The sequence below is a fragment of the Poecile atricapillus genome, chromosome 1, assembly GCF_030490865.1.
Source record: "Poecile atricapillus isolate bPoeAtr1 chromosome 1, bPoeAtr1.hap1, whole genome shotgun sequence".
NCBI classification, from domain to species: domain Eukaryota; kingdom Metazoa; phylum Chordata; class Aves; order Passeriformes; family Paridae; genus Poecile; species Poecile atricapillus.
In genome coordinates this window covers 34,890,188-34,902,215 of record NC_081249.1, presented here as the reverse complement: position 1 = coordinate 34,902,215, position 12,028 = coordinate 34,890,188, and the positions used below count along the sequence as shown (strand labels likewise).

The window sequence follows — 12,028 nt, the reverse complement described above, 5'->3', positions numbered from 1 at the left end:
GCAGACAGTTTACAGTTATTATATTTCAGGTTGAAGCCTGTCTAAGCAAATTTAAAATCAATACTTCTGAACTGCTAGCTAATTCAGATGATCATATTTGGTACTTTGTGGATCATCTGAGAAATTATCAGTCTCTTGATAGAATGAATAAGTCTGTATAAGCTTACCTCTTCAGTTCCTAGAGCACATTAAAAGCTGTATCAGTAGCTGAATACATGAAATATATATATTTTCTGGTGTTACCTACACACAATTCAGATGTGCAGGTCAGTCATAATCCTTTTCCAGGAGTCCTTTGAATAGTCCCATGGATGCTGTCATGGTTGATCATATATTAAATTATTCTTGTGTTTGACTATTTGCAGGATCAGATCTTCAGAAGAGGAATGAAATTTGAGGGCTGGGAACAAGGGCATGTATCAAATGCAAACAATTCTATACATATTTACCTATTCACAGGTTATATTTATAAGTTGAATTCACTAATAGTTAAATTGTTTGAAATTATCACAGTGGGATCTTTGGAAAGATCCTGTCCCACTGGATTAAGTAAGAGCCAGCTCCCTTGCCCGTAGAAGCTTCAGGCTACACTGACTGTTCTGATGAAAAGGAAAGAAACCTCAGAGATGTGGAAATTCACTGCAGAAGAGCTTGAGGCAAAGTTTGTGAGGAGGGTTGCTGTTACTCCAGTGAAACTTGGATTTCGTTGAAATTAATGCTTCTCCTCCAGCCACACAGGAAAGCTGTGGTGAACTCAGGATATGATACTCATTAAAGTTCTTCCAGTGTCTTGCTTACATCACGTTTATCCTTCCTCAAAGACAAATTAGAGGAATACCCAAGCAAAGCTGTGGTGGAAAAGATATAGAGGGATAGGGACAAAGAGAGAAGGGGATGAGCAGAAGAGCAAATAGCCTTTACCTGTAAGTCATGGATGATAAGTTCTAGATATCATGGAAGAGCTGGGCCTTTGGGAGACGGTTTTACCTGAAAAAGTTAATTTGAGGTGGTGGAGAGACTGGTTTTCAATGTATCTTCCATGTATGGTAGGAAAAAACTGAAAGATTCATAAGGACCTTAACATGCAGTATTGATTTGTTCTAAAGTTAGAAATTAGAAGAAACTCACAGAGCCTTTTTTTTTTTTTTTTTACAAAGTTCAGTGCATGACAGGTGCCATCTTCTCAGATTTTTCAGAAGAGATCACCTTTTAAGAGAGCTGACTGTGGAGAGTCTGGCTGCTCACACACTGCTCTTCACAGGTATTAGGTGCCTTGAGTATTGGGAGCATCTTGTCTGGGCACATGTGTCAGAGCACCATGACACTGCTGACAGTATCCAGCCTGGCTCATTCAGAGCAAATGAGGGCTGTGCAATGCCAACATTTATCTGCCATATGAACTTTTAGCAGCAGTCGTCAGCTAGAGATTTCATTATACTTGGACAGCACTTTATTCTGCCAGAATGTTATGTATCTTACAAGAAGATGTCAGATTTCCTATAAAAGGTTTATTTTTTATTGGAAGAACTAATAAGTTAGAGGGGTAACCTTAGACTCTTCTGGCTTTCAAACTGTAAGGGTTTCATTCATGAAAATCCTGACTTTTGTTTGATATTATCTTTGTCTTTGTGATTATTTCCAAAGCTTTCTTCTCTGTCTGTGATATCAAACACTTTGTGAAAGGGGAAATATCTCTGGCTCCACATGTTGCAGGTTTTTTGACCCATTTGCTTTTATGTCTTGAAAGTGAATGTTTTATCAAGAGAAGACAGATACAAAATTCAGCCATTGATGGATTAGGAAACCCAACTGGTTCTACTTAAGTGTGTGGAACATTTGCCATTGGCTTTTCTAAAAGGCAGAAGTGAGCCATGTTTTATTTTTACTTAATCCTTTCATAGCTTTTAGGTAAAAGTATTTTTTATACAAATTGCAAACGGAAATGTTTTACTTCTGAGAGAATATCCTATTGAATTAGAAAGCTGTGACTGACTTTCCTATTTTCTGATTGTGAGTGGGCTGACTCACCATTGTGCCAACTCAAATAACCAAACAGTTACTGAGCATATTTTTAGGAGACAAAGCATTTTTTTGAACCAGACCTAATTAGGTATGCTCTGATTTATTTTAGCATAAAATCAGAACCTTGGTTATGGAATGTATTTACTTTTTTAAACTGACACATTTTCCAAGGATCTAGCTAGTGCTGTGCTCACGTGTAGTCGTGTGACATTGATTCAGAATATGAATCTGTTCTTATGGAGGTATTACAGCTGGTTCAGTTTTGTTCTGTACCTACCAAGGTTTGGTTGTTCTCACAGTCCTTGAATGTGGATTGTCTGCATTTTTTCCTTTTCTTCACTTTAACCTAGTGAGAAAATAAGAACTTGTTTTTTTTTTTTTTCCAGAAAGACACACCACTTTATCTTCTTTGGCACAGCTAATACACTTCTCCCTTGTGAACATTATAGGTGGGTCTGGGAGCACCAGCAGTAGACATTACTCAGTTTTCAGTTCCTTTCTACTTAGCCAAACTTTTAGTGTTTGGGCTAAGAGTTTCTATGCCAAGTATTTGCCTTAGGCTGACTTTTTCTTTATTTAATTTTGTAATACCAGATCAAACAGTTTATATTTTTCCAGCAACAATAAGACAAGCATCTTAGGAGTTATTTTAATGTCAAAAATCATGGCAAGGTTTTTCATAAAGGCTGTGTTGTTATCACATAGTGTGGAACTGAATGCAGACAAGATCTTGCCTTTGTGACAGTGGTGGCTGCATCTTTTGTGACACGTGGAATATTCCCCTGTGCTTCAAGTCAGAAGCCTGCTAACGACTGCACTTAAGAAGCCACCTTTCATGTGTTCCTCACGGAGTATTTTGCCTGTACCAAGAATATTCTGAGTCAAGCCTGAGCAGGTCTTTCTGCTTGAATCACAACCCTGAGCCATGGTGGGAGGTGCTGCATACAGACAAATGCACCAGCACTGAGACTGGGCACCAGCATTCCATCTGCTCTTCATGGCTGCCTCTGAGCTGGTGGAGATGGGCACCAGGTCTCACTTCAGGCTCCTCCAGGCTCTCCACTGTCCACTCTGGTGGCCTCAGTCTTCCATGATCTCTGTGACAAGTTTCAGTCCCACAAAAAATAGACTGTGAAGAGTTGATGGAATAGGACAGTTAGTTGGGAACTGTCAGGATGACAGAAACCTTGATTGCTAAACAGTTGAATTTTCTGATTAAAAGGCTTTTACAGAGAATTAAACTATGAACATAGCATATATTCTTGTTAATATCAGAAAATTAATAAGAGAACAAGTGCTGAGGTAGAGCTTGGGTGGGTAGTGAGGATGAAGAGAGTCATTAGGTATGTCTGAACTGTAGGAGATGTCTCAGTCAGTGGCTGGAAAGGCTTAGACACCGTCTAATTCACAAGGATTGAGACCTTAACCTTGAGGACTCGAGTCTCTGTTGGGTACTGTGTGATTGAATCTTTTCTCCATGAGGGCACTCTTGACTGATCTCTTACTTGCAAGTTTACTGATATTTAATAGAGACAAGAATTATTGCTCCTGGTGGAGAAGGGGTTGGAACCTCTCTTCTGCTTGATCACCCATTTCGATGTAACTTGTATGAAGAAAACTTGTAAGTTAGTCGCAGATAGTTGATACTGAAGCGGGGATGGAGAAGCTGGAAGGAGCCTCAGAGCCACGGATCATGGCTCCAGCAGGAAACAAGCCTCAGCAGCGAGGGGAGGGTGAGCCAGGTGTGTGACAGGCAAATGCCTGCAGGGTGCCGAGTGATGTGCGATTGAGACACAAAGGAGCTACCCACAACGGCTGGGTAAGAGAATTAGGGAGAAGGAACTTACCTTTTTTGGAGAAACAGAGAGGTAGATGGAGCTGATACGCATGTCTGGGGCTGAACCTCTCCCCTCCTTCCTGAACACATGCAGTTCCTTGATAAGATCAGCATAGGATCACTGGACTGTGAGGGTAAGGGAGCAGGGGAGGCTGGGAAGCAGAGCACTGTCGTTGGTTCATCATGGCCATGCATTTTGCCCAGCACAGGGAGTTGAGGAAACTGTCAGAAAAGGTAATCAGAAAAGGCAATGGGTGGTGCAGAGCATTCTAGGAGAAAGGAGCAGGAGGTGAGAGCTCATGGGAACTTGTTCAGTGCTGGAGCAGAGGCTCAGGCAGACCCATATGGAGAAGTTGTCCTGGGATGAGGCAGGAGGGACCTAATCCTCTGGAGATGGTTCTTCTCCCCAACCAGGCTCGATCCCTGTCCTTAATCAAACCTGTTTTACAGTGGCCAGTACCTTTCAGGAAAGATCCATGCACAGACATTGTTCCAGCACTGATGCCAAACAGGTGTCTTTGCATCTCCCCAAGGGTCACATGCATAGGTGTGGTATCTATGTGTCATCCAGGTGTCATTGTCACGCCATGGGGTAAAAGTTCTTGCTTTGCTTCATTTTCCTCCCATTTGGGTTTGGAAAATTGCATACACACATATAAAAACTCCAAATGATCTTAGGAAATGCAAGAGTCTAAGCTCCCTCTGGGAAGACAGGGAGTAAGACAATAGCACTGGAAAACTGCACCAAGTTTCATTTGTGTTTTTGTGTTTTTCTTCTGAACTGTTAGGATTTTTATCTTTTCATTTCTCATACACTGTTAATCTGGCTTCTCTGCGTGGTCCTGTTGAGACTCAGAAGACTTTCCTGGGATACCAATAGGCATGTGGCATACCTGCAGCACTGGGCTCTGGGTTAGGGATGTGGCTTAGTAAGCAGCTGTCACAGCTTTTACAGCAGTGCTGTAAATCCTCTGCTCTTCAGCCCATACGAGGCAGTAAGAAGCAGTACCTGTAAGAAGCAGTCATGTGGCACAGTTGTGCCTCCAGTAAGCAATGGGGGCAATTCTTACAATAAGGTATGGCACGTTCTCGTTGCTCACTAGCCAGGAGAGACCTACAGGGCAGGTGTACTCTGGGATTGCACAGCCCAATTGAACAAGGTGGAACAAGCAATCTGGTATAGGCAGCCTTGCCAGGGCATGCTGCTGTATGGCTCTTCTGTTCAGGTGAGAAGTGGGCTATGCTATTTCACGTGTAGTTACACCCAAAGGTGTTTTGTTGCAGGGGTGTGCAGAACAGAGCAGTTTTGACATTCTGTGGAGTGGGTTGCCCCATGTGCCTGCACTTTTGGGATTGGAAATGATGCTAAAGGCATCAGCTAAAACAGTGCAAAGCCAGTACAGAGGAAGGGTTTTGTGCTTTACAGAAAGTAACTGTCTCCTAATTTTTCCCCTTGAGAACAAGGAAGAGATACAGTATGTATCTCTTCCTTGTAAATAGCAAGAATTGGGTGAATGTGATTATAAAGGTTCACCTCCTGCTGTGAAGGTGTTATGTGTAAGTGTGTGTGGCTGACCTATTGATTTATCTCCCCAGACTGTGGCTGTCTGGAGGTAAAAGAACTTGTGTGAGGGGGATCTGCCTCCAAACAGTCTTCTGGGAGCCTGGCTGGCAAGGCAGACAGTTTGTTCTGTATGTGAAAAAGAGTTTTTAAATTTTTATTTTGTAATGAGTTTGAGTGAACTGACTTTAAAAACCACCAAGTAGCTCTCTGTAAATAAATCCAGATGAGTGAAATATTTGTATTTTTACAGCTCTTAAAACACATTTTATAATGGAGATGAAGGATGTCTTTGCAGAGGGAGGTATGGGCTTTAGAGCAATATTTGTCATCATCTGCAGTACGAGCAGGACTAGTGCAAATTCTCCTGCATAATTCCATAAAAAATGGGGTATGTCTGGCCTATAATATTTACAACTATCATAAAAATTTTTGTTATGCTGCATGCAGTGTCAGATCCATTTTGTTCTTTAAATTACATAAAATGGATCAGAAACCAAGAATTTCATTACAAACTTTTATAGAAAATTATCATAAATTCCTGATTACAAAGACAGCCCTCTTGGAATGTATTCATTCTTTGAGTGAGAAATATGATCATTGGCTAGTCATAGAATTTAAAAATAATATAATTTTTGTTATCCATTAAAGCTAATTAAAAATGTGCATAATTTGAACATATTACAATAAATGCAGAACTGCAGCACACTGGAATGTATTACTATAAGAACAGTTATTCAGCATAGTTTTGCAGAAAAAATATTTTCCTTATTCTAATTTATTTCTACCTCTGAACAATCACACATCCATGTTTTGTTTAGTCAGTTTTTTGTTCCCATACATTCCCATCTTTTGCCAGAACATTTCAGCAACAGCTAATCAATTACAAAGTAGAAGCTCATGTTCAGTTTAGTTATTCATTTTCTTATGCCATGATGTTATCGGTGATATTTTAAAACTGAATCTTCTGGAAACAATCCAGCTAAATCACAGGAAAAACATATAAGAAGGTTATATCAGAACTGAGGTGTTTGGCATTAATGGTTTGTGTGCTGCCACTTCAAATTTCACATACGCTCTGAAAAAATTATAAGGGTGACTATTGATAATTAAAATAAGAAAGATACTGAGTTGTTTGGATTGCATAACAGAAGAATAAGTACAATCATTATTAGTTTACAATGAAAAGACAAGGGATTTGTTAACATTTCAAGAAGTATTGGATTAATTCAAGGAATTAAAAGTATAACCAGCTTTCATTTTTGAGTTAACATTTGGGACCTTTAAGTAAAGCTGATGATGTTTCTGGATAAGAGAAAATAAATAGCATGCCACTTTTAGTATCTACTGAATGTTAGGTAGTTAATAATTTAGAAAAAGAGAGCTTGCTGCTACACTTACAAGGTTTTCCCTTTTGTTAAGGAAGGAGACAGGTTCAGTTGCCTGTTGGGTATTCCTCTGTATGCTCACTATTAGTGAATTAAAAATGGCTTTTCCTCAAATAAGAGAAACTGCCCTCAAACTACAGGGCAAGATTATTTTGGCAGCCTTGATATGAACTATCTGAAAGATCAGAGCCTTTAAAAAAAATAAATAAAAAAGTCTTTCAAAGGTGTTTTGGCTTAACATTATTTGAGCAACTCCTCAAGACAAAAAGGGAATTGTAGTAGAATCAGATGCAGGCAAAGGTGATTGTACCTGCTCAAGGACTTGACCAGAATTTCTATTCAGGGGATGGTCTTGAAGAATGAGCAAAAGAATATTGGGGAGTGTGTATCTTTACAGTTGTGCATTGTGTAAATGAAAATTCTTTCTATCTCCTGACCTGAGCTCAGATCTGTTTTTTTGCTTCCAGGATGTACAGCACAGATGGTGGAGACTAATTGGGGTGGAGGGCAAAGCCTCTATGTGCTCTTGAAATCCTGTGCCTCTCTGGAGGTCGAGGGTGAGGTTGCTGTGGCACAGGCATCCTCGGGGCTGATGTGAGCGATGGCAGCCTCCCTGTGTTTGCCTGCTGGTCATGATGCAAAGCTGAACGGCTGCAGCAGCTGTCTAACGCACTTCTCTCAGGACAAATTTCTCCATCCCTCCATCTGACTCAACCAACAGAAGTGTGTCCATGCATGGAGGGGTCCTGTATTGAGCCCTGCAGCAATCCCAGCAGATGCAGAAGCAGCATTTGGCGTGCAGATCAGCCTTGCTGTGCCGGAGCTCTTTTATATTGGCTGCCTTTGTTGGGCTTGTATTTTACTAGTGTTTCTGCAAACAGAACTCTGGCAAACTGCTTCCTTTCACCTTTTCCAAGTGTCAGAGCTTTGGAGGGCAGGATGGCTTCAGAGATATGCAAATAATTTCCTTGTACTAGCCCTGGTGCTCAGAGATGCAGCAATATTTCCATCTGCCCTCCAACAGCTAATGCTGAGTTCTGTCTGTGCTAAAACTTGCACTGTAGCAGGCTGAAACTTGGTCTGGGAGCTTGGGGTTTGTTCCATCCCCAAGCCATTCCCATCCTTTTCTTCTTCCCAGAAAAGAAGACTAAGTCACAGCTGGGCTTGTCTCACATTTGCATCTGTTCATAACCTTCATGCCAGTTCTCAGTCCCAGCCACTGTTACAGATGTTATTATACACAGTTTACAGCAGTAAATTACATATGGAGATGCTAATCAGAGCTTTTGTGGAGCCTCCTCATGTAATTTGTGTTGTGTTTCTTTTCACTGTATCACCAGTCCGCATCATTCATGTTCGGTCTGAAGTTCTCCATTTGCAGGCACGCTGCGTTCCACCCAAACCTTTTGTTTTCTCTGTGGTCTTTTTGAGTTTCTTCCCCTCCCACTGCTTCCCTAGTTGCTCCATTAAGCAGTACGAAGCCACACGTGAATCCCTATGGGTGTTTGCCATACTAAAAGAGATCCCAAAAGTACCTGTCCTTTGGCCCAAGAGGCAGCAACAAAGCAGGACTGTCAGGTGGCAGGAACCCCCAAAGCAGTGATGTAGATGCACAGTGTGTGCAATTTAAAATTGTCATTTAATGTGTAACCATCAGGTCAGGCTGACATCAGGAAATGGGATGTTAAAGGCTTTTTAGTGGGCACGTGAAGTAGCATGAGGATTAAGCTGACACGCTTTCATGTCGTGAGTGCAGAGGTGGCCTTTCTGCTGTATCATATTTGTGGGTGATAGAGAGAAGCATCCTGTAACAGGATTCTCCATGAGTTACGTCCATCTACATTTAAATGACAAAGGTCATGTCCACTTGTACAGTAATTAAATTTTAATAAAATAAGAATAATTTATAGCATTCAAGTCTGTGCTATAATTGAGCAGGGTAACTATCCCTCAGCCTCAATACATGATATAATTTATGCATGAACTCAGAATTCTCTGTAAGATGCTGAAATCAACATTGCACATTGAGGTTGTGGATACTTATTTTAGACGCTGAGTTTGAAAATTGTGGTTTGTGGAAATTTATGCAAAAATATTGCCAAAATAAGCATTGAAAACCTAATTTCAATATGCAGCTGCTTGTAAGCATGGTAATTAAGATATATTGGGTAAATTTACAACATCTGTTCTCACCCACACCAGTGAGACAAAAGTTGCAGATTTCAGATGAGGACTCACCAAAGCTTTAATCTCCAGACAGGACCCAGGAGAAAGCTGTCTGGGGGAGCAGGTCTGCTGCTTAGCCTGGTCTTGTCTCCACTGCTCAGAGCTTTGATGGAGAGAATGTTGTTGGGATTGCCCAGCTCCCACTTCTTGAAAACAGTTTTTCAAGATGAGCTCACAGTCCTGCAGGGAGGGAGAGAGACAGTCAATCAGTACGTTATCTGGATAAAGAAACCAGAGTGGGGGTTTAGATATTTTTCTTGTCAGGAATCAATCAGTGTCGACTTTGCATGCCATCGCCAGTCACTCACTGCTCTAAATGCTGTGTTTACCCTCTGCAGCAGGAGATCCGTACTCTTTCTACCATGCTGCTCCTCTGAAATAAATCAATAGGTTTTACCTCTACTTTTCCCTCTAGCTGGGGTGATGCTGGTCCCTGAAAGGAAGACGGAGGATGGGTTTGAGGAGCACTTCGGCTTGAACTACTTGGGACACTTCCTGTTGACTAACCTCCTCTTGGACACGCTGAAGCAATCAGGAACGCACAGCCACAACGCTAGGATCATCACTGTCTCATCAGCCACCCATTATGTAGGCAAATTGCACCTAAACGACTTACAAAGCAGGTACCGGTCCCTTTTTGGTACTCACTGATCTGTAGTAATCGTGTGCAGATTAAACTACAAGAGAATTGTTACTGACTACTGAATGAGCTGGGGTTTTGTTGCCTTTTTTTTTTTTTTTTTATATATAATTTACGGTGCTTCTCAAGCACTTGCTTTATATATTTAATATTTGATCAAAGCTTGCAGCCTTGAGCCAAAGGTACAGATAATTTATAAATTCTTAACGGCGTCTTTTATTCTGGACTTTGAAAACCTGACTTTGCCTTCTGATTCTTATACTGCGGTGATGCTTGTGGTGCATGCAGGGCCTGGACTCGCCACTGCCTAACCCGGGAGAGGCTCCATAGGCGGGGTGTTTGCAAATGGCTCGGGCGGGCGCTAATGGACATGATCCCCATGAGGGTGAATGCAGAGGCCCCGCTGCTGCCCCCAGACGAGCTCAGCCAGCCGCCCGTGGCTGCTGGCAGCACAGCGAGGCTGGCTGGGCTCCGGGCCCTTCCTTCCCAGCCGCCTCACTCACACACAGCTGCTGTGCCGGGCCTCTGCTGCTCCTTCCTGACCGGCAGCTCTGCCCGCAGCTCCCTCTGCCTCCGGCCGCCTCGTCCTGCCCCGCTCCTGACATCGGGGTCCCTGCCCCTGGCTTCCCTCACAGCCCCGCTCCAGCTGCCCCCATCCACCCCGGCCCCAGGCTCTGTCATCCTGCCTGTCCCTGCCCGACCCCGGCGGTCCTTGTCCAGGCACACAGCAGCCTGGCCATCCACTGCCGGCGCCAGGCTCCGGCCTGTGTCTGTGTCACCCCCTGTGCTTCCCCAAGAGTTTATCGAGATCCAGACTGTGGCCACCCTGGGTTTTTAATCCAGCGAAATGGGCTAAAATGCATGGATGACTTCTGACTTCCTGCTTTCATTTAGGAAAACTGTGGATGAATGTCTGTGGGATATTTGTAACATTAGGAAGACATCAGATGATGGGGTAAATGGCCCTGGTATCATACAGGAACTGCGTGGAGCGGTTTAGTTAGCGGAGGAGCGGGCAGAATAGCTGAGATAAATTTCAAAATTTCCCAATGCAGTCATGCGTGGCAATGACGTGCTTACTAACAGGCTCAAGCACAGCCTGCCTTCTCCTGGGCTCCAGAAGCCTTCTGCCTGGCTGCATGGAGCCAGCCGGACTTCTGTGACATTTCCATGAAAATCTGTCTCGATCCTTTGACAGGGACTTCAGCAGGTGATCAGACGTACCTGGCCCAAGGTATCATTTCTGAACAAAGACTGAAATTAGAGGGCTGGGCTGTTTCCACTGCAGACATTTTACATATGAATGCTGCATTAGGCATGTCAAACTTCTGATTACATATTATGGCATCAGTTTTATTACAAGCCATTGTTTAAACCTCTGCAGGGTAGTCACAATTTCATCTCTTGCTTGTAAAACAACCACAGGAAATTACCCTTACTCTTCACTGAATGTATGCAATCATTGTTTCTGATGGGCATGTGCTAGATGGCACCATGCAAGGGGGATAAGGGGATTAGTATTTCTTTAGGCTAAAGTGAGGAATGCAGAATTAAATGTGACTGTTCTATGTCTCTAGATAACAGTAGTTTCCTTGATTATAGCAGGGCCTTATACTGTGCCTCTTTAATTTAGGATCATCCCGCTCTTTGATTTGTCATTATTAATTCATGTTTTAAAGGAACCAGAAATGTTTCAGTTTGGAAAGTTATGGTTGAGCAAGAACATGACTAGTCTGATGTAAAAAATAATAATATACCAGTGAGATTACCTGAAGCTTTTGTGTCCTTTACATTTCAACATTATTGATGTAAGAAGGGCCATAAAGGATGACAGACACTGACTGATTTTGCCTGCTCATTCCCACACAGATGCTCTGAATCACTCAGGGGCAGCAGTGGTGCCTGCACATATGCACACTGGTGAAACCCAGAGTGGGTTGTAAATTCAGGTCCAAACCTTTCCTTGCTTCAGGTGTAAAAAGATGCTCCTGGGTATTTTTTTTTTTAGCCTAACTGCCAGTAAGCCCCCCCCCCCCCCCCCGCCAGGTGAATAGTTTGACATCACCCTAAATAGTGCTGCAAAAACCAGTCCGATCACTTGTGTGTTTGAGTGTGTCCCTACAATGTGAGCATGGGGTTTAGCAGGAGGACTGCTGCAGAGTATCATACCCAGGCATTGCCTACTCCATGGGGCCCTGGTGACTCCTTGTAATTCAGAGCAACATTCAAGAGCTTTAATGGATGTGGTAAAGACAGTGGTAAACAAGTTTCCTGGTGATGGCATGTCTCATTTTTGCTGGCTGTGAATGGGAAATCATTCCAAAAATTTTCTATTTTTTTTTTTTTTTTAATTT

The 12,028-nt window shown here is 42.6% G+C and overlaps 1 protein-coding gene across 1 annotated transcript in view; it reads left to right on the top strand.

The window, feature by feature from the left end:
- DHRSX (dehydrogenase/reductase X-linked) overlaps positions 1 to 12,028 on the top strand; it is a 161,017-nt gene that overhangs the window by 104,637 nt on the left and 44,352 nt on the right. Inside the window, exon 5 of the mRNA XM_058837074.1 lies at positions 9,450 to 9,657. Within this exon, the coding sequence (XP_058693057.1) occupies positions 9,450 to 9,657 (208 nt within the window). The remainder of the gene's footprint in view (positions 1 to 9,449; positions 9,658 to 12,028) is intronic.